At 49.5% G+C, this 23,813-nt stretch overlaps 1 protein-coding gene across 2 annotated transcripts in view; it reads right to left on the bottom strand.

Annotated features, from left to right (window-relative positions):
- Nucleotides 1-23,813, bottom strand: part of XRN1 (5'-3' exoribonuclease 1) — a 2,611,979-nt gene that overhangs the window by 2,060,118 nt on the left and 528,048 nt on the right. For both annotated transcript variants that reach the window (XM_069618274.1, XM_069618273.1), the window contains exon 10: nt 20,779-20,913. In XM_069618274.1, coding sequence (XP_069474375.1) covers nt 20,779-20,913 — 135 coding nt within the window. The remainder of the gene's footprint in view (nt 1-20,778; nt 20,914-23,813) is intronic.

Raw genomic sequence — 23,813 nt, 5'->3', positions numbered from 1 at the left:
AATCCACCTAGACAAGGTCTGCTTAGAAACAGCCTGTCCTAAACGGTGTTCAGTATACCCCACAAAGTGCTGGTCTTCCACTCTGATTTTGGCCATTCTGGAGAGATAAAAGCTCAAGGCTCTTCTAGGATCCAACCTATGGAGCCGTGCCGCTTCCTTACTAGGATGAGGCAGAGGATAGAAAGCAGGGAGCTCCACCTTCTGATTCAAATGAAAATCTGACGCAACCGTAGGAAGGACGTACTCAATACAACCCTGTCCTTGTGGAACAAAGTAAAGGGTGGCTTAGAAGAAAGGGCCTGCAACTCACTCACTCTTCTAGCACATGTAACTGCAACTAAGAAAACAGTTTTAAATGTCACCAATCGTAACGGGCAAGAGTGCAAAGGTTCAGACAGAGCACCCATCAGAAATTTCAGAACCAAATTAAGGTCCCAGACCGGCACCTGAAAGGGCGACAGCGGGAACACATTTGTGAGCCCTTTCAATGACTGAGTGATCAGTGGAATTTTAAAATAAGAGTATTTCTCTGAAGAGCGCTTAAAGATAGACAGCGCTGCCAAATAACCTTTAATGGTGCCCACCAGAAGACCCCTGTGGGCCAAAGAAAGAAAGGAGAGAACCTCCGCAGTAGAGCGTTGAAAAGGATCAAAATTCTTTCCTCTGTACCAGTCGCAAAACATACTGCAACTGTACAGGGACTTTGTTGCCAGCTGCTTAGCCAAAAGCAACGCCGCCATCATGTCCTCCAGGAGGTCCCAATCCCTATATCTCAACCTCTCAGAAACCATGCGTGAAAGTTGAGAGTCTTGACCTCTGGGTGAAGAACCCGACCTTCCTCTAGCGAGAGTAGATCCTCTCTTAGGGGCAGACGCATTGGACGACAGATGGACACTTCTAAAAGGTCCGGGTAACACGCTCTACTAGCCCAATCTGGAGCAATGAGGATCATGCGGGTCCCGAAACGTCGCAACCTCCTGAAAACTTGAGGGTTGGCGGGGAAACGCATACAGTAGAGGGAAAAGACACTCCAGGATGAACGCGTCTCCTAGCGCTCCTCTCGGAGGAAATTCCCTCGAGCAATACCTTTCGCACTTCCGGTTGGCACCGGTCACGAACAGGTCCACTTGTGGTGTTGCCCAAAGGGCGAAGATCTTCTGAAGGACTTCCTGACCTAGCTCCCACTCGTGGGAGACCGTGCTCTGCCTGCTCAGAGCGTCCACTGCCATGTTCGCCTTTCCGGCTTGATGAACTGCTGATAGGGAGATTCCCTCGTGAATTGCCCAGAACCAGAGCTGCATTACCTCCCTGCATAGAGGTTGTGACCCTACACCACCTCTCTTGGTGAGGAAATACATCGCCACTGTGTTGTCCGTCATGATCAGAACATTCTTCCCCCGTACAGACGGCAGGAAAGCCTTCAGCGCTAGCCTGATGGCTCTAGGCTCCAAAAGATTGTTGTGAAGTCTGGACTCCGATGGAGACCAACGATCGCTGATCGACAGATCGTTGGCATGGGCCCCCCCACCCTGTCAGGGAAGCGTCCTTCACAATCCGGCCATGGCTGCCAAAATGGTTCTCCTTTCATGCAATTTTTCTTGTCGGCCCACCACAGAAGCTCCTGCGAGACATAGATCGAAACATGAAGGAGATCCGACATCCTGCCCGAGAACTGGGACCATTGAGTACATAGAGCCCACTAAAGAGATCTCATTCTCAAGCGGGCCTCTGGCACCATAAAAATGCAGGATGCCAAGAGGCCTAGCAACCATAAGAATTCGAAAGCCGGAACACGCTGGGCTTGTTGAAATGTTGTGACCATCTGAAGAATGTGATGAGCCCTCACCTTGATTGGCGAGCACATCCCCAAGGACGTGTCCAAAACTTCCCCTATGTACTGGAGCTGTTGGGATGGGAGTGGCAGGTGACGCGGAGATGATCCAAGGCTTGTTCGGGAGAACAAACCCTTATCAACCAATCGTCCAGGTAGGGGACGTGAATCCCCCCTCCCCTGAGATGCGCTGCCACCACCACCACAATGTGCTTGGTGAAGACCCTGTGGGCAGAGGTGAGCCCGAATGGCAGGACCCAAAACTGATAGTGGGAGCCGCCAACTGCGAACCTCAGGTATTTTCTGTGCTTGATATGGATCGGCACATGAAAATAAACATCCTGCAGGTCCAATGACAACAACCAATCGTGAAGTTGAAGGGCCTGAAGGATCTGAGAAAGAGTGACCATCTTGAAATTGTCCTCCCTGAGGAACTTGTTCGAGTATCATAAATCCAAGATGGGTCTCAGTCCTCCATCAGTCTTGGGTATCAAAAAATAAGGGGAATACCAACCCTTGTTCCACTCCACCACAGGCACTGGTTCTATATCGCCTTTCTCCAGCAGGGCTAAAATCTCCTGCACAAGGAGCGGATCCGGAACCTTCAAAGAGTGTTTCCTCAGTGGATTGTCGTGAGGCCGGTGGAGAAAAGGGAGGCAGTAACCGTGGGCTATCTTATCCAGAGCCACGCATTTGAAGTAATGGCTTGCCACTCTTCGAGATGCTGTGACAGCCTGCCCCCACCCCACCGGAGAACAATGACTAAGGGCCTCAGAGCGGTTTAGAAGCGGCAACGGCAGTGCCTGATGGCAAAGCGGCAGCTGCCTGAGTGGCTTTGGAACCCCTACCTCGTTCACGAGGGAACTTGCGTTGGCCACTGACTGGCCATCCCTCTCGCCTTTCCAAATGAGGAGCAACAGCGAAAGGAACCACTCCTCCATTGCTGTCCCCTAGGAGGAAAAGATTGAGGTTGTTGAACAGCTGCGCCCAAAGATTTGGCAGTTACTGTGGAGGTCTGCAACTTCTCAAAGCTCTCATCAGCCTTGTTGCCAAAAAGATGCGACCCATCAAAGGACATGTTGCGAAGACAGGCCTGCACATCAGGTGCAAAACAGGATTTCCGCAGCCAAGCAAATCTGTGCATCACGGTGCTCGTAGCCATAGACCTTGCAAAACTATCCGCAGTGTCCAACCCAGACTTAAGGGATTCACACATGGCATCCTTGCCATCCTGCACAATAGCTAGAAAGCCATCCCTTTCTTACCCTTTGGGAATATGCTCAGCCACAAGTGACATGCAATTCCACAGTGTGTGTGAAGATTTTACTAAGGTACAGGTGGAGTTGGCCGATTTCAGTGCCATACTCCCAGCAGAAAATACCTTGCGTGCCCATCAATCCATGCGTTTGTCGTCCCTATCAGGAGGGATGGTAGGGTATGCTGCCTGCTTCGAGGTGGCCGTAGCCGCCTGGACCACCAAACGCTTGGTAGTGGGGTGTGTGGACAGGTAGTTGAGGTCGCTACTGGATGGTTGCTATTTCTTTGACAGCGACTTGTTAACCGCCGGCATAGACTGCGGGGCATTCCAAGAAGCAGCCACCCTCTTTTGCATTGCCACATGAAATGGCAACACCGGGTCAGTGGACGAACCCTGATCCAAGATGTCAGTAAGGTCATACTGATCATAATCTACCGGAGGCCAGGACCAACCCAGGTACTTTACAAACCTCAACATCAGTCTCTGATAAGAAAATTCAGCATGATCTCCAGGCTCTGGCTTACCAAACTCCATCTCGGGAGAAGTATCCAGGCCACTGGCATCATGCAAGGACTGACGCAGATCCTCAGACTCTCCTTGGAAATTAGACAGTCCGGAACATTGGGAGTCCCATATTAAAGACCAAAAGGACCAACATCCTCATCGGATCCCTCTTCATCTTCATAAATATTCTGGAGAGACTGAAAAAACTCCTTCCTACGGAGAGGAGTACACCTCTTATCAGGGACAGGCTTCACAGACTTAGAAGGAGCCTTCCTTGGAGGATCCCCAGCCACAGGGGCTTCCATCGGTAAATTCTGCTCAGCCGGCACCGATGGCGTCTGTCGAAAATGGCAGCAACGGCTTCGAGGGCCTGCCCGAGGGGTAAAGACCTGACAGACTCACTCGATTGACACAGCGATTATGGCATTGACACCTTCTTTGACAACTTCACAGGCTTCAATCGTTTCACTGGAGACAAAGACCGCGACCTGATGCCTTGTCGGAACGGAACCTCAACAACTCCCAATGCTTATCGCGCCGGCTACCCGGGCCCAAGGGCGCACAAGGGTTGAGACCGTTCCTTGCTGGCTAAACGAAGGAGAGGACAGAACTGTGCCCCGAGATTAGATAATCTGCAACATTTGCTCCTGAAAAGACTTCCATTCCTCGGGGGTAAAGTATTTAGTGGGGGAGGCCACCTTTTTTGGGTAGTCATCCGACAAGGACGGGGAAGGCGAACAGTGACGCTGCTTCTTGGACCGCCTCGACGAAGAGTGGCATGACCTACTCCGCGACCTAGATCTCTTCGATTTCTTCCAACGAGGAGAGTCCCCTCTCGAATAGTCGGTCGACAGACCAGTAGACTTAGATTTACGGGGCTTGGAAACACAGCCAACCTTCAATTTCCTCAAACACTCCCGCAAGGCCTTGGGAGTCAACAACTGCCACCTCGAGCAGTTGTCTGTGGCGTGGTCCTCGCCCAGGCCCACACAAGCAAATATTATGCAGGTCTGTGATGGACATCTTGTACCTGCAGTCCCGTCACTTCTTGAAGCCAGACCTCGGGGTTGTCGGGGTGGAAGAAGACGACATAATACCGAATGTAATAGGAAACACGAGGCGCGCCAAGTTCCCGAAGCAAACACATTTGCGGAAAAAACAGAACTGCGGCTATGGGCGCCGTGCATGCTACTTATAACATCCGCCAACGTAACTCTCGACAGAGGCCTTCGAGGGACATCGACCAGACGACATTGACGCAAGGGCGCCCACTGCCGAAAAAATTTCTGTAGCAGCACAGCTGTGGGCATTTCACGTCATAGATGAGGAAAACGTTGGAGGACACAATCCATTCGAATGATGCCATAAGATACGTGACTAGATTTCATCAAGATAGTCACACAATATAAAGAATTCTGAAGAAGCATTGGCACTTCCTAGGCTATGACAAAGACATACAAGAACAGATAACCAAACAATTGCAACTATCATACAGCAAAGCTCCCACACTACGGACCCTACTGAGTCCATCCTTCATGGCACCCATCTGAGCCAGGCATTGTAACTGGCTCTCCTCTGCCAACTCTGCAGGCTTCTACAAATGTGGAACATGCTCCATGTGTAAGCATGCCCAGAACGCAAAGTCGTTCTGCTTTACCGAAGATCACAATCACAAAGTCACCCAATTCAATAACTGTAAATCTAAGTTTGTCATTTATGTGATCATATCTATCTGCAACTTGAAATATATTGGTAGCACAATAAGGGAACGTAGAACAAGAGTTAGAGAACACCTGAGCGTACTTAGCTCACAAGACTCAAGATATCCTCTGGCTGTGCACTGGCAAGAAAAATAACTGAACAGAAAAGACATCAAGTTTGCAGGCCTGGAGATAATCAACCAAGATCAAAGAGGCAGTGAGAGAACAGACTTTGCAGATGAGCTTCGCTTCTTGTGGCCAAATATAGAACTGTCAGTACTGGCCTCAACACGGACCATGAGTTCAATGTTTCTCTATAATGCGTTCACATACTCTCTGCGGTAATGAATGAATGGCAAAACAGGTTGGAATACTCCAAAATAATTATGGTCGATTAGATTTGTTCCTAATTGCCAACAGACACAACTCAAGGTCTATCTGGACCATACTAACCCCCATTCTAACAGGGTATGCCCCCTTCCTCTACTCTTACTCATATGTACAAGTTAGTCACAATGTGTGATCCTCCACTCCTAATTTTGGAGCACAGATATGCTCGACCATTAACCATCAACTAAGAATAATAGTGCAGCACCTCCAAAATAGGGACTGTTGCATTCGCATGAATCCTGGCCACTCCCTCTCAACCTAATCCTGACACGCCACTCAGTCAGCCTATATCAAAATGTCGGACTTTACTGGCAACAATCTACTCAAAGCTCCAGATTAGTATTCAGATTCCCCTTATTCAGGGACTTTTCGCATTACCTTTGGTTCATGGCATCCCGACCTGCAACTCGCACTCTATGCAGATATGCACACGCACAGGCATCTATCGGCCACAGACATACAGGGTTAAGACTGAAGCATCCCTATACAGGCAACCAACAGACTGTTGCATACCGATCAAACCCACTAATCAATATATCATACGTCATCCTTCTGGAAAGTCAAGCAAAACGCAGGTTCAGGGACAGGTGTTCAGTACAGGGTTAATACTCCCCGTCACGATCAACTACATGACGCCGCCTCTCACCAGAGGGAACATCACGTGCCCATCCAAGCAGCGGCCTATCAGCACCTGGCTCACACAGCCACCGGGGGCCAATCACGGCCTTGGCTTATTATATATTCCTGACCCAAGATGGCGCCCCCGGATCGAAAGATAGCCGTACCGCTCATCTGACACCCGCAAGCCTCGCTCGCCCACCAGGTAAGCAAAACATCCATCGCTAGCACACACCCGCGGCCCTCTCAATCTCACTAAATCTGCCTAGCGATTCACACAGCTCCCCACCGGCAATCGCCTATCCGGCACATCCTGCCACTAGCTACGTGCAGCCCTCGCCTATGCGGCACATGCTCCCACTACCTACGTGCATCACCATGCACTATTAGTGGGTGTCTCAACTAACCCGATTTTGGGTTACCATTATATATCCTAGTTTACAATTACAGGCCAACTTCACAGGCACTAATTGCTATAGAGGCCGAACACGGACCGTTCCGAACAGGAACTGCACAGTCACTCACATTACGCCACCAGCACTACACTTACACGCAGTCCACAACCTCGTCCGACTGATACAAACTTATCACTTTACATCCAGATCGCGCTCAACTTTAACCTGCTTAAGGACCTAGCGGAGAGTATTTAACTACACATAGTATGCCACTAATAGGCCACTGCGCACTGACCAGGGTCATGCTATAAAGGATGCTTCTAACCAGACTAGCGCTCTATGGCCCCATAAAGGCTCAACAGGTTCATGCCCCACTGCCCGCAATGATTAGCAATTGCCTCCAGGTGGGCCACTCAGCGACATTCGCATGGTCAGAGATCTGACCCATGCAAGTATACTAGCACAATGTACAGCACAAGGAAACTAGCCCCTGTATATCCCGCATCAGAATGGCGTAACCAGTGGTTGAACCTACTCACTATTGACACAAAGGATGCCGGCTTAGCGACCACCAGTACATGCTAACCAGGCAGGGTTGTTCGCAATAAATGGCCACTGATCACATTATCCCATCTCTCCATCCTCCAGCTGCCCAACAGCACCCTTATACAGGATCCATCAACTATATATTGACTACGGCAAGAACCTGCTTTTCCTTAGTAGCCAGATCCTAATTAAACAAATAATATGTAACCTTTCCCCTTTCCTTTCTCTTGTTCCTTGGTGCTTCCACATCGCTCTTCTCTTATGGAGTGTTCAATCTTTCGAAACAAAATATGTAATCTCTATGAACTGCTGTTGTCCACCTAATCTGATGTATAAATGCTAATACTACTATACAATATGCAAAAATTCCATGTAAATAATATCACACCATTGTAAACTGGATACAGTTTGTCACATCTCATCATCCTCACGCATAATCACTGGTCACCACAATAATTCAATTGATTACAATTGCGCACTGTCTCATAGCTTTGATAAAGACCTTTAGGTCAAAACAAGTGGTGGCTTTGCTTATGGGAAAACTAGCGTGTCCATACGTATGAAATAAAAAACCACTGCACCATAGATATCAGTGGCACGTCTCTTAATTAGCTCCACGCACCAGCCTTATGAATCTTACCTCAACATATCCAGCGCCGGGACCGACAGGGTTGCCTCAAACCCCCTTTCCCAACACTATAAAAACTAAGGTGCCTTGAGCAACGACCTTTGGGAACCGTCAATCGGGCACCAGCAAGAAATTACAACAAGACCACCGGATCAGCGCAGCAATTCAATGTTTCCTCTTGCTCCGCGTTATACCTGGTCATGGGATTGCTCAAAATACAGGTCTTCTTCAGACTGGTTGGTCCCACCAGCCTAAGAGTCAGAGTCGTCTTTAGGACTCCTCTGTCGCATGGAAAAAGGAGACAGTACAGGCAGAAGTTACACAGCAGGCACCTCCGGTCACTGGAATCAGCTACAGCAGTCTTCTCTTCCTCCTCATCGGATTCAGCTCCAGTGGTCGACTTGTCTTCAGCTTCCAGATCCAGGCCATTTAATTCAGGTACCCAGTCAATCAGCACATATTGTATATTCAAACTCGGGGGGATGGCTGTTCTTTCAGGACAGCCAGCCTCCCAGTTAAGATAGATTTCAGGGCAGGCATGCCAGAAGACAAAGGGTGGCTGAGTTTGAAACTCCTCCCTCATTTCTGGTCTTCACAGGCACTGTGGAGCCTTGGCGGGTGTGATGCTGGAAATGCATTGGAGGGACAGGGCCTCCTCTCCTTGTTCTGTAGTCCTTTGTCATGTGTGTTCTGTATCGTTTTCTGCCCAGGAGTCCATGTGGGACTCCTGGCAGTGCAGCTCTGCCTCTTTTTGGTTTGGTGTACAGACCCTTGGGATACCCTTCTGGCACCCATGGGTGGGGGTATTACACTGTGCTTCTAGTGTATGTTTTTGTGCACCTGTGTGTGGGCCACAGAGCAGGGTATGGGCAGCTGGCAGGTCCATGCTGAATTGGACAGGTGCTCAGAGTATCCTCCATTTTGGGATACCCAGGCCCTGCCATTGGAATCAGTTGATTCCTGATAGAAGACAAGATGGCCCATGTGGCCTCTTGCTTTCTATTGCCTGTTAGCTTGTTTTCCCCCAAAAGTCTGTCCCTTCCCCCTGACTGGCTGTTTGGTGAAAATTCCATATATGGTATTGTGGGGAAGTCCAGGCCAGACTAGCTGGAGCCTTCCCATTGACTGTATGTTGTGGGTACGCCCTTGGTGTGGGACCTGGGTGAATGGAGTGTGTGACCAATATGCACTTCTTGTTATGGGTGTCTGGTTTCTGTTATGTAATACAATGAATGAGACAGCCCTGCTGAAACTGGTATGAATGCAGTGTGTAGTGCTGAATGGCTGGGTACTTCTCCCCATACACATTCCTTGTTGTGATTGTCTGAGGGGGAGGAGAATGGTCTGAATGCACTGTGAGCCCGATTGGCTGGCTGGCTGCCTGCTGAATGCCCTTCTGAGTGATTGTTGCCCGAGTGTGACCCAGCAGAGTGAATGAGAGACAGAAGAACACGTTACTCTCTTACCTGGTAACTTTCTTTCGATGGGATGGTCCGACGACGTATTCCATATCTATGACAGTAATCACCACAGCTGTGTTGCTTCGGAAAATCTTTCGGCGTCTGCGTCCTGCGTCGATGACATTGATACCTCCTCCGACGGCCGATGTCACCAGATGTTATAAGTAGGACGCACGATGCCCGTAGCCTCAGTTGTAGTTTTTTCCCAGAACGTGTGGCACCAATCTTCTTCCAGTATGACCACAGAAAGCCTTGCGGAAAAGTAAGCTGCAATTGCATAAGAAATTCTGTAGCGGGGCAGGCAGGGAGGGATTGATCTGGAATACGTCGTCGGACCATCCCAGCGAAAGAACGTTACCAGGTAAGAGAATAACTTGTTCTTCGAGGGGATTGGGTCCTCTGACGTATTCCATATCTATGTGTCACGACTCGCTCCCTTCGCTCCCGTTCCCGCCACTTGGGGGCATGTTTTGGGGCTTATTCCTTGCTGGACATTTCCTCCGAACCTAATGCCACAGTGCTGTAATGAATTGGGAGCGCTAAATCCCTATTTTCCAAACTACTTCCCTTCCGGATCCATTCCAGGTTTTTGGCAGCCAGCATGCTTCTTTAACCAAATGACTGTACTTCCCAGAATGCCTGGCCCACTGCTCCACCTCCACCCTTGCAGGACAAGGTTGGGTGGAGGATAGGCAACACCTGTGGCTGCAGGTGCAGCAGTCAGCACACCTGAGGCGTGTGCTCGTTAAACAGCTTTAAAAGCCTCAGTCTCACTTCAGTCCAGCGCTGGTCATCGTTTGCAGTGTTCCTGTTTTTGACTAGTCCCTGGTTCCTGGTTCCTTGCCTTTGTACCTACTTCCTTGTTCCTGTTTTCTTGTTTCCTCCGCCCTGAATTTCGGATTCATGAGCTAATTGATTTCTGCTCCCTTGATTTCCCTTTTTGTCTTCCTCTGTTTGCAGGCAGCAATTCTCAGTGCTTTCCCCTTTTAGATGCAGCCCAGTTTGTCTGTGTTCTATATTTCTTTGACTCTGTCCTTTGCTGCTGTTACCCATTTGCCTTAGCCTTCCTCTTAGTTTAGTTTCCTGTCTTTTCCTTGGAGGGGTAGGGAGAAGTTTGCATAGGTTATTTTGTTTTTCCCTGCTCCTGATCCTTACTTTCTAGAGGATCCATTCCATGTTTTCCACTGCACTTCTGCATTTATTTTCCCTTTGATTATTAGGTGTGGTGTGCGGTAGTAGCTAGCTCCTGTGTGAATGCTTATGTTTTCCTCACTATTTTGTAGACACTATTCCCACTTAGGTATTTAGTTTTCCTTCCTTTGCTGTTCTAGCCTTTCGGGGTCCCAGTTTCTTCAACAGGATTCGTGGGCTAGCTGACATTCAAGAGGTTTATCTCGTCCTCGTGAGTACAGTTCTTAAGTTCCCTTCTGTAATACCATCAAGAGTGTTAGTACACAGATCCTGTCATTGCTTGCCCTCCACGTGGGTTTAGCGCTGTCAGTACCTGTAACAGCAATTGGGGGTAAGGCGCTTGCCGACTTTCCTCGCGGTCAGGTGCTTACCCCACATCCCTTTTCATATATTGGTTTTGATGTCACACTCTATTTGCACTCCTGGGTTCTAGCATACCTGAGTCGTAGTTCCTGGGTGCACATTTCCCTTGCCATATTCGCTGCCTTTGTACACGCCTGACTAATCCTGACACTATGACAGACACCCAAAGCGGTACCAACGTAAGGAGGGAAAAGAATTTAGAATATACAAATTTAGAATGCCCAATCAAATTGCAGAGTAAAGGACCGCCTTGCCAAAGGCCAGATCCTGCCCCCGGATAGAATCGAGGGAGTAGTGACGTACAAAAGTATGGACCGAAGCCCAGGTTGCTGCATCACAGATGTTACGAATGGGAACACCCCTCTGCAGGGCAGTAGAGGCAGCCATACCCCTGGTAGAATGGGCCCGTAAGCCTACCGGAGGGTCCTTACCAGCCAACCGATAACATTCGGAAATTGCCAAGATGATCCATCGAGACGAAGTCTGCTTAGTAACAGCTTGACCCAAACGCCTTCCAGCATAACCAATAAAGAGTTGATCGTCCACTCTGACCGGGGACATGCGTGAAATGTAGAAGCTTAAAGCTCTCTGAGGATCCAGCCTATGGACAGGATGTGGAGGAGGATAAAATGCCGGAAGAATAACCTTCTGGCTTAAATGAAATTCCGACACCACCTTCGGAAGAAAGGAAGGACAAACTCTAAGGACAACCCTGTCCTTATGAAACACAGTGAAGGGTGGCTTAACTGAAAGTGCCTGTAACTCACTCACTCTGCGAGCGGAAGTGACCACAACTAAAAACACAGTTTTAAGTGTTAACAGTCTCAAAGGACAAGAATGCAAAGGCTCAAAGGGAGCACCCATTAGAAACTTGAGAACAAGGTTTAGATCCCAACTGGGCACCTGGAAAGGTGACGGAGGGAACACATTAGTGAGCCCTTTCAGAAACTGAGAAATCAAAGGAATTTAAAAATAAGAACACTCCTCAGACGAGCGCATAAATATAGACAGCGGCGCCAGGTAACCTTTAATGGTACCCACTTGTAGGCCCTTGTGGGCCAAAGAAAGCAAAAAAGACAGAACGACAGGAATGTCACATGAAAAAGGATCCACATTCTGAACCCTGCACCAATCGCAGAACTTCCTTCAACGGCAACCGTACAGGGACTTTGTTGCCAGCCGTCTGGCCGAAAGCAACACCTCCATCACGTCTTCAGGGAGGTCCCAATCCTTATACCTCAACATTTCAGAAGCCAAGCGTGAAGGTTGAGGGATCTAACCTCTGGATGGAGAACCTGACCCCCACCCCCTCCCGTGAGAGCAGATCGTCTCGGTAGGGAAGACGACGTGGAGGGCAGATGGATAAGTCCAGAAGGTCCGGGTACCACGTCATCCAAGCCCATGCCGGAGCAATGAGGATCATCCGGGAACCGAACCTCCGTAACGTCCTCAGCACTTGCAGAATGACGGGGACCAGAGGAAACGCATACAGCAGCGGGAAGGACCATTCCACCACGAACCCTTCCCCCCTAAGGCTCCGTTTGGAGGAAATTCCCACAAGCAGAACCTGTCGCACTTCCGGTTGACACTGGAGGTGAAGAGATCCACTTGAGGGGTCCCCCAAAGGGCAAAGATCTCCAGGAGAAGCTCCTGAGCCAGCTCCCACTCGTGAGAAATCGTGCTCTGCCTGCTCAGAGCGTCCGCCGTCTCGTTTTCGTATCTGGCCAGATGAACTGCCGAGATCGAAATTTCCAGCTGGATGGCCCAGAACCAGGGCTGCATCGCCTCCCTGCACAGTGGAAGTGACCCTGCCCCCACCCCTTTTTGTTGAGGTAGTGCATGGCCACAGTGTTGTCCGTCAGAATCAGGACATTCTTTCCTCGCACAGTCGGCAGAAAAGCCTTCAGGGCAAGCCTGACGGCCCTCAGCTCCAACAGATTGATATGGAGTCTGGACTCCGACGGAGACCAACGACCGCTGACTGTCAACTCGTTGGCATGAGCTCCCCATCCCGTGAGGGATGCGTCCGTCACGATCGTCACCTCCGGCCAGGGTAGCCAAAAAGGAGCCCCCTTCATCAGATTGCCTTCGACGGCCCACCACAGAAGGTCCTGGGCAACCGAGGACGGCACCTGAACAGGGTCCGACATCCTGCCGGAGGACAGACCACTGGAGCTTGAGAGTCCATTGCAAAGATCTCATCCGTAACCTGGCCTCTGGCACCAGAAGAATGCAGGATGCCATGAGGCCGAGCAATCTCAAGAACTCGAACGCAGGGAGACCCAGGGCATGTTGGAACTTGTGCACCATCTGATGAATGTGATGAGCCCTCACCTGGGGAGGAAAACACTGCCCCAGGGGTTCTACGTTATTTCGCCGCAGTATTTTTCATTGCAGGTTTTTTCATCGACTTTTTTAAAAACTTTTTTTTCTTTTTTTTAGGGGGGGGTTACCCCCCAAAACCCCCCATTTTTTTTATTCCCTTACACCCACAACCATATATTCAATTTTTTAGCCCCCCCCAAAAAAACACTTTTTCGAAATAAAAATGGCGATGAAAAAACACGCCATGAAAAAAAATGCTGTGAAATGCGTGTATACCGCCCCAGGGACGTGTCGAGCACTGCTCCGATGTACTGGAGCCGCTGAGTTGGCGTCAAGTGGGAATTCTTTAAGTTGAGGGAGAAGCCCAGCCTGTGAAGGGAGTGGCAGGTGACGGACAGACGATCCAGGACTTGCTCGGGAGAGTGTGCCCTGATCAACCAATCGTCCAGGTAGGGGTAGACGTGAATCCTCCTTTCCTGAGATACACTGCCACCACCACCATGAGCTTGGTGAAAACCCTCGGGGCAGAGGTCAATCCGAACGGCAGGACCCGAAACTGAAAATGCGAGTCGCCAACCGCGAACCTCAGATACTTCTTGTGCTTGGGATGGATCGGCACATGAAAATAAGCGTCCTTGAGGTCGAGAGACACCAACCAGTCCTGAAGTTGAAGGGCCTGGAGGACTTGAGAGAGAGTAACCATCTTGAACCTGTCCTTCCTGAGGAGTTTGTTCAAACCGCGCAAGTCCATGATGGGTCTCAATCCCCAGTCTTTCTTCGAAATCAAAAAATAAGGGGAATACCATCCTTGTTCCTCTCCGCTACAGGCACCAGTTCTATGGCGCCTTTCTCCAGCAGGGCTTGAACCTCCTGCACAAGAAGCGGATCCCGACTCTGCAACGAGAGATTCCCCGGTGGATTGTCGTGAGGCCTCTGCCGAAAGGGAAGACAGTAGCCGTGGGCTATGATCTCCAGAACCCACACATCTGAAGTAATGGCATGCCATTCTACAAGATGCTGCGACAGCCCCCCCCCCCCCACCGGCGAAGCATGGGCCTCATGACTGAGCAGAAGCGGCTGCGGCGTTGCTTGAGGGCAACGAGGAAACTGTTTGCGTGGCCTTGGCACCTCGAGTACCTTGTTTTCCACCTCTGGCACTCCTATGGTTGCCCCTTTGACTTGCAGCTTCTCTCGCTTTACTAAAGGATGAGTAATAACGAAAGGAACCTCCCCTCCACTGCTGTCCCCAAGGACGAAAAGGAGGAGGTTGGCGGAATGCAGCACCCAACAACTTCGCTGCAGCTTTGGAGGTCTGCAACCTCTCAAGGCTCTCGTCAGCCTTGCTGCCAAAAAGATGTTCACCATTAAAGGGCATGTTGAGGAGCCTGGCTTGAACATCAGGAGCAAACCCCGACTTCCTCAACCACGCAAACCTGCGTATCACGGTGCTCGCCGCCATGGACCGGTTGACACAGTCTGCCATGTCCAAACCCGACTGAACGGACTCACACGGCATCCTTGCCATCCTGAATAGCAAGAAAACCATCCCGTTCGTCCCCTTCGGGAATATGTTCAGCTGCTAATGAAATACAGTTCCACAAAGTGTGCGTGAAACGTGACAAGGTACATACAGAGTTGGCCGCCTGAAGAGCCATACCCCCCTGAAGAAAACACTTTCTTCGCCCAGCCATCAAAACGCTTGTCGTCCCTATCAGGAGGGATGGTAGGATACGACGCCTGCTTTGCTGGGGCCGTAGCTGCCTGCACCACCAAACTCTTCGGAGTGGGGTGCGTGGTCAAGTAGCAGGGGTCACTACTGGCTGGGCGGTATTTTCACGGCAAAGACTTGCCCACTGCCGGGAGACTCTCCGGAGCAGTCCAAGCCGCTGCCACCCTCGTCTGTAGAGCCATATGGAACGGCAGTACCGGGTCAGTTGGTGGACCGTGGTCGAGGATATCCGTAACGTCATCCTGAAGAAAATCAACTGGGGGCGCCGATCACCCCAAGTAGTCCGTGACCCTTGACATAAGGCGCCGGTACGATGACTCGGCATGGGTGCCAGGCTAAGGCCTACAGAACTCCACCTCCGGAGAGGTGTCCAGACCACTGGCGTCATGCAGTGACTGACGCAAGTCCTCAATCTGACTATGACCAGAAAGAATCTCATCTAGCACCGTGTCTGGAACCAACCCATCTTCAGAACCCTCTTCCACCTCGGAAATATACTCCATAGGCTGGAAAGGGGGCAAAGAATACAGGAGAAATACATGTTTTGCCTTGGCCAGAGCCTTTCTAGGGGTTCCCCATGCCACGGGGCACCTCCGACACCACAGCCTCGAAAGGGGTGGAGGTCGTCGAGTGAAACGGCTTCGACACAGGCCTCGAGGGTGGAGCCCCGAGCGTGTCCTTCGACAACCTGGGCGCCGATGGCGTCGACGACTTCCTTAGAGGCGGAGCCTCGAGAGAGTCCGTCGAACGACCTCGGCGCCACCAGCATCGACGTCTTCTTCGAAGACTTCACAGGTGCACACGGGTTCGAGCGCGTCGAGGTCTGGGACCTGGAACGGGCATGACTAGAACGATTCCCCTTGTCCGAGCGGGACCTCTACCGCGAATCGTGCCGACCACCCGAGCCCGAAGGCGTCCGAGCGGTGTCTCTAGTACGTACACGGTCGACCCCACTCGGAGGCGCGGCGTCACGCTTACCTGAAAACTCAGGAGCGATGGATTCTCTCAACCTCTGCTCTCCTAACCTCTGAATTCTGTTCTATCTCCTTCTCCTGGGGTTCTTCCTGCAAGGATAGGTAAAGGACGGGTTAAGTACTGTGTCTGGCCCAGATAACAACCCCCCTCCCAACTCCCGGAGTGGGCGTGGTGCTAGGAGCTCACCTCTTAATTTGGTAAGGCGTGCTCTCAGTCCTGGCTCTGCAGGGGCGCTACGGTGCAGGGCCGGATGGCTGTTGTGCAGTATGGAAGCTGTCCCCCACTTGTGTGGTTTGCGGTGGGAGAAAACACAAGACCACCTCCTTACTTCCTTGAGGCCTTAAGTTCTGGCAGTCCGAATAAGTTCAGGGACAGTTAATTCACTGGCCCTTATATGGTGGGTGTGAGAGTTCAATACCAAAGTGTCCTCTGAGGCCCAGTTACTTCACTAGGCACAGGTAAGGAGAAAAGTTTGTCCTTTGGGTACTTGAAACCCAAATTGTCTCTAGCGACTAATCCGCCTTTCCCTGTCTTTTTTCTAACAGGTTTTGTCCAGAAATACCTCGGCAGATGGGAAATCCTGCGAGCTGCTGAGGCCAGATGGTCCGCGTGATGAAGATGGAGCTGAATAGACAGACGGACCTGCCCAAAAACAGGTGAGTTGAGAAATGAAGTTCGCTAATGCTTTCTGTTTTCTTTCTTGCAGATGCGGAGCTCGAAGACACGAGGATGCCGTCCGGCCGGGGATCGGGTCTGCAGAAGCTGTGGAATTGTTCCGGAGACTGAACAGGAAAGCGCATGCTCACTGCCACAGAGAAAACACATGAAGCAAGTCCCTGCTCTTTGGCCGTGGCTTTTATTGAGAGCCTCGCCCACAGACTAGAGCGTTGCATAAAGTCCAGATTGGCACAAAAGGAATCCATTGAAAAGGAACAGGAAGGCCCTTGTTATTCAATTGGGGGTATGCGGTTCCTAATGGAGACATGGAAATCAACCTGTCCTTGCCCTCCAAGCTCTTACCCATAATGCTCCCAACTGATTTCCCCTCATGCTATCATGAACTGGGTATGAAATAGACTGAAACGTTCGACCTAACCTAGCACCCATGACACGCGGACAGACCGGTGCCCTGCGATTCAAGAATCGCCAACATTTTCTTCCCGAAGGAAGCCCATTCCTCCGGAGAGGAAAGCTTGGTGGGATAAGAAACCCGCTGACGGGCGAAGTCCTCGGATGAGGACGGGAAAGGCGACCGATGATGGCGCTTCCGGGAGTGCCTCGAAGAGGCGGAGGAGTGGCGGGACCCACTCCGGGACCAAGACCCCCTAGACTTACGACTACGATGCGGAGAGTCGCCCCTCGAATCGTCCGTCGAAAGCCCAGTGGACCTCACCTTCCGGGGCTTGGACACCTTACCGACCGACAGCTTCTTCTTACGTTCCCGCAAGGCCTTGGACGTAAGCGACTGGCAGTCGACACAATCATCCGTGTCGTGGGCCCCCCCGAGGCACCAGAGGCAGGCGTCATGCGCGTCAGTCACCGACATCTTGGACCCGCCGTCCCCACACTTCTTGACGCCTGGACGTGGAGTGCAAGGATAGGAAGACAACCCGACAATACTTCACAAACGAACAGGTTCGATGAACCAAAAGAACAGAAACTCCAAAGAGTCGAGGCGCGTCGAGATCTCCGAAGCGAACACGTTCGCGTAAAAAACGAAACTGAGGCTACAGGCGTCGTGCGTCCTACTTATAACATCTAGTGACATCGGCCATCGGAGGAGGTCCTCAAGGACGGCGTATTGATGTCATCGCCGAAAGATTTTCCGAAGCAGCACAGCTGTGGTGATTACTGTCATAGATATGGAGTACGTCGGAGGACCCAATCCCCTCGAACAGTACATCTGGGGGCCTCTCACTGCTAGAATTCGTTCAGAAGCTGAATTTGATACTTGCTGCTTATCCTTGAAGCCCAGCAGGAAGAAGATTTGCTGCTGCATTTGCTTCGACCCGATCCGAAAGCTGTCGAGTTTGTCGAGGACTGATCCGAGAGAGGACTTGACTAGGAGACCACTTCCCGAGCTACGAGAGAACATTGTACACCGCTAACCTTCGCCCAGGGAAGTCAGACCCTCAACAGGCTGCCGACCGGAGACGGGGACCACCGAGGAGAACGAAGAGAAGCACCGCACATTCAGTCCACTGTTGTCGACCAGGGTTCGCAGGTTTGTTCTAACCGCTGGAGGCCCGTCGAAGCCGTGTTGCCCAGAAGCGGGGACCGCTTGACGCTGTGCCGTCGACAACCAGAGCCGCAAAGCTCCATTGATTAAGACACTTTGAATCCAAGGACGCTCTAGCCTGCACCGTCAACCACTTTGGTTCCACCGGAGAAAGTCAAGGCCGCCGACGCACCTTTGCAGGATGTCCACGACAGATCGTCGACAAGCACCACCAGGACTGAAGCTACTGCCTCGATGCCATCGAACTTTCCATCGAGAACCATCAACGCCAAGTTCACATTCTTCGAGGCCTATCGACGATCCGTGGCTCATGCCTTAAAGGGGCGCACTCAAGAAGGATCCATCGACACCTCATCGAAGAACTCTGCTATTCCAGGTACATTGGGGTGGTGGAACTATTTAGAAGTAAATAAGACTCATAGAAACAATTTATGGACTGGGCTTGTATTATATATTTTTTTACAGGTTGCCCAGGTGGGGGGGATCCCCATACGGAATTGTGCCTAGTGGTAGGGGCCCAGTATTCTGCCTATTGTTTTAACCAACCTGCTTTCCTCCTATGTCTATTGGTGGATCACAATATTAACCTATTTGTATGACATTTGAACTGAGTACAGTTAATGCATTTTAAAGGAATCAAAGTATAATTGTGGTACCACCTAGAAACTGTATATATTTGCCATTGTAGATTAACCTGAGCACAAAGTGTGTTATTTTGATTGTGTATATAACCTTGAACCTTATTTATATAAAGACCTATCACAAACAGTGTGTGGACATTCCTTTGTGGGTGCTTGGGGACTACACTGTACTTACGAACCAGCCTGAATCACCTCCTGAGAGCTAGGCCTTGATTGCTCACCCAGGTTTTACCAACTAGGGAATCTTGGCTGGGGTCCTCTGTGCCTCTCCTCTGCCATATAGAGAGCAGGAATGCAGACACCTCCCTCCAGTCTTTCACCGGGATACACAAAGGGTTCCGGCCGAATACAAAAATCAAACCAGGACCTCCCCAACCCAGGACAGCAGAAGGACCAAGAAAGGACAAGCACACTTAAAATAGCGAAAAAAGAAAGAAGCACCATTTTAGATGAACAGTGCATTACCGCGGCTGGTTGGACAGCCTGCAAGCAAAAATCATACAAACGTCCAGTAGAACACTGCTACCAGCCATAACTGTAAGCTTGTCACCAACATAAATGTTACAGGAGCAGTGAGAACGGAGATACAGACTAACCCACACAGCACTTCACATAAAGTAGTGTGTGCTGAACTCAAAATAACATTTAGAGAGGATACACATCTCGCCCTCCAATATTGAGAACAAGTGTTCTGCAAGTTAAGTAACTGTAACAGGAAAGTTACAGCAACAGTGAGAAAGAGGGATATCATACATCTCCTTAGCAATCCAAATAAGGTGGGGTGTGCTGATCTCACAATGAGGATTGTAGAAAGGATAACAAGTATCCTTCTACCCTTGGGAACAGTAGTTCACACAAGGAACCCAAAATAAAATAAAAGGGGAGCCCAAGGGGCACCCCAGAAACACTGCACAGAAAGTGCTGTGTGCTGCAATCGCAAAATGCAGATTCCAAAAAGGCTATAGCAATGTATAATTCCAGAAGTAAAGTATGGAGAGTCATAAAATGGACACTCCTAAAAAGAGTAAAGACTCCCGATCACTCGGGAACATAGAAAAAAAGCTATGCAAGTCCAGCCAAATGTGCCTGGGGGGGTGGGGCGAGTGCTCACAGGTGAGGGAGATTTAGCATAAAAATGGAAATCTAACCTAACACTCTGCATTGACTCATTGTAGCCCTAGACCTTTCTCACTCTGAGACTAGGCCTCAATTGCTCAGCACCTTACCTTGATTTGGTTTTGGCTAGCGTCTCAGGGTCTTTCCCGTTTACCATAAATAGGGTGGCCTCCCAAAATCTGCCCATCAAGGGCCGCATTTGGAAATCCATCGTAACACAAAGCAATTACATTTGTTTTACATCAAAGCATAAGCATGTCAACATTAATAGGGATAGAGGTCACAGATGGTGTCCACATCAGTGGCCTTAAAAATTGAATGCCTTCAGTCTCATCAGATGAAAGAAATTAAAAATGAATTCTTTATCAGAGAATCATCCACATCCTTTAAAACCATCACAGGATAACATTGTGACAACATGGACTATCATTAAATCCTGTGCTCTAGAGTTTTCTGTGGCTATGCGTGAGAAGACCATCGAGTCATTCTTTCCCCCTTTTGGATTCTGGAACTTGTCATTTGTTTACCATATTAAGTTTCGGAAAACACAAATTCAAGAATTCAAGGAAAAACACAAATAGGTGCCTTCTCACACATATCATCGGGAAACTGGAGAGCTCTGCAAATCACATTCACCATCTCAGATGGAAACCCTACTTAACCACTCCCATTAATTAGCACTAATTAACGTGTTGGCAATCACACATTTGAAATGATAACAAAGCAATATACATAAACAAGTTTAAGAATAAGCTTGGTAATTGACAGACGAAAACAAAGCTTAAAAAATGAACACAGAAGCCTCCCACAATAAACTTGTTATGGAGAGACAGCAAAATGTTTTCAAGATTTATAGCATAAATTCAAACCTTTCGTTTTTTCTCTTTGCATTTCCTTGCTTCTTCTGCTGCATTTCCAGCTGCCTCATTGAGGTACTTATTGCCTACTTTGCTTTCAAACCATTTTAGGTCAACAAAGACTTCATTAAAGTGTTCACGGTCAAACTGCAAACAGATAAAACCCCCATTAGAGATCTCAAAGATGCAGTTTTTACAGTCATGGATGTTATACAACAAACAAATATTATATGATAGTGTATTTATATAGTACCTATACACAATGTGTTTCAAAGCGCTTCAAGGCAAGGGAGGGAACAAGGGAAAATACAATGACATTCTTACAGGCCATGAACAGTAAGGATGTGAAATTAACTATCGAACTCAGCACGATGACATTTCAGATAGTGCAAGAGCTAAGACATAGATAAGGAAGGGAGGGGGAGAGTGGGAAGGAAATGGAAACTGACAGGCGACTACCGTACTAGGCCTGTCGACATTTCTGGTAAAGCCGGAGAAAAACAAAAGGTGAGGGAGAGGGGTGCAGAAAGGGAGGCAAGGAACAAAACAAGCAACTATCGTACTAGGCCGCATGACATTTCAGATAGTGCTGGAGGGTGGGGGCGGGGGACAAGTAAGGGGAGGGAGGAAGAGATAGACGAGGTTGCTATCGTACTAGGTCCGGGGACAATTCTGATAGAGTAAATGCATAGAAGAGCAAGAATAGGAGCAGGAAGGCCTGCAATGTCAGAGTTGCATATAGAGAAAAGCACCCATAAAATTTGAGGACATCGTACGAGAGAGAACAAGAGCAAGATCCGCTCATTCAAGCCATTTTCCAAAGAAAATTAGAAATGGCCATCAAAGACTGATGTATGTCACAGTTAGGGAGGAAAATGGGAGACTAAAAGGAGACCCTCCAATTTACAGTCAAACAGAAGTAGCCTAGCATCACAAGCGCAGGGAAAAACAAATGTACTGATCCGTTCCAGCCTAAAGATGCAGAGGAGTTAACCTTGGACAGGCAAATGAAATCTCTAGATTTGGGCCAAAAGCGAAGTCAAGAGCAAGGAAAGTGTCTTCAACGCTGCCAACCACAATTCCTCTGCAATGGAGACCCACTGAAAGGGGAGTAAAGTGGAATGACAGGGTTTCTATGGGACTGGGGAGTTATTCAAAGGATCCCCCATGGCCTTCTCCCCAACCTCATGCCCATTATTATCTACAGGGTGATGCAAACTCGTACAGTGAGGAGGGACTATGAAAAGAAAAAAAAAACAGTCGTGATTGCAGCCCCAATATTCTTTCTGGCATAAAAGGAGAGTGCCTGGTTCGCGAGGTGCCTCCAGCTGCACATGTTTCCCCCAACAGCATCACTTCAATATACAAGCAGAAAAGAATAGCTAACCAATCTCGGAAGCGAAACAAGGCAGTTGCGACATCCACACTCGGGAGGCAACATTGAGAAGTCAGGCGGCCACCATGCTCAGGCCATCAAATCCAAAGATGGCAGACCACATTTATGCCCATTGTCTGCAGACGGGCATGCAATCAAGGAAATCAACAGGCATTATTGATTACACCGTGGGCAGGTATGGGACAATCATCGATCACCCAATCATACAGACAGCACACAAATGCTACACAGATGTTCCTGTGACAGCAATAAGCCTCTCTATTACCACAGAGCTCTGGGTTTAAGAGTGAGCAGGTATTGGCAAGAGGTGCACGACTTTACACACCAGGATAAAGCAGAGCATTGCGAAGAGAGAAAGCAGGAGTGTGAAAGAAGGAAGAAATAGAAAGGTTGTAGCAAGAAGAACAAAATCAGAAGGGAGAAAATGGCCAGGAATGTTGTGGAGACAGATGAGATGAAGATGAAGGCAAAGGGCCTTGGAGGAGGTGGTTTAGAAGTAGAGAAAAAACTGAAATAGTTACCAACAAGGGCCACACAGCAGGAGAGGGAAGGCAAAGTTAGCTGTGGAATACCCAGGGAATAATAAGGTTACTCACCGTAATGACCACCTTACTCCTAGTCCATAGTCCCCTTTCCTCCATACTTATGGGAATGCCGAAAAAAACATCCTCTGCCGATGATCTAGGGGGACTGGAGGAGGCCTCATGAGCGGTGTAACCCCGCCCTCCTTAGCTCCACCCAGCACATCGCCCATCAGTCCTTTTCTATAGCCTCTTTCGCGATGGGCGCATACTTTTGAAAGGCAACAGCAGCTGCCTTGCCCCGTACTAGATGTGCATGAACCCCTTTAGGAGGCTGGAGACCCTGAACAGTGTAAGACTCCGTAATACAGGCAACAATCCATCTGGAGATAGTCGCTTTGGAGGCCTGGTTACCTTGCGGACTACCAAGGGCCACCAATAGATGAAAAGAACTCCTAAATTCCGATGTTCTTTCCAGCTAGAACTTAAGAGGTCTTCTAACATCCAGGCAATGCAAAACCCTCTCATCTTCCGAAGCCGGGTTTGGAAAGAAGACAGGCAGGGAGATTGACCGATCTAGATGGAAATCAGAAACCACCTTTGGTAGGAAAGAAGGATTTGTCCTTAGGACAACCTTATCCTTGTGGAAAACCAAGAAGGAATGCTCCACTGACAAAGCTTGGAGCTCACTCACATGCCTTGCCGAAGTAACAGCGACCAAGAAAGACACCTTCCACGAAAGGTGCTTAATATCTACCGTAGCCATTGGTTCGAAAGGCTTATGGCACAAGGTTGTAAGGACCACATTCAGATCCCACGTCGGATGTGGTTTGCGAACAGGAGGATAAAGACGCATTAGATCCGCAAAGTGCCTTTTAACCACTGGATTTGACAGTGAAAAAGAGCACTGTTCAGTGGATAGGTAGGCAGCCACAGCCGAAAGGTAAGTCCTGCATGACAGGACATGAATGCCCAACTCTGCTAGATGAGAGACGAAGGACAGCACCGTGTCACTCGTATCCACCCTGGGGTCCAGCTGTTTGGCCAAGCACCAGCGACAGAAACGAAGCCATTTGCTTCTGTACTGAGACCTCGTTGAGGGCTTCCTGGCTGCCTGAATAATGTGCATG

Source organism: Ambystoma mexicanum, chromosome 10, assembly GCF_040938575.1.
Source record: "Ambystoma mexicanum isolate Mex_15411 chromosome 10, UKY_AmexF1_1, whole genome shotgun sequence".
In the NCBI taxonomy this organism is placed as follows: Eukaryota; Metazoa; Chordata; class Amphibia; order Caudata; family Ambystomatidae; genus Ambystoma; species Ambystoma mexicanum.
This window is presented reverse-complemented; position numbering and strand designations above follow the sequence as displayed.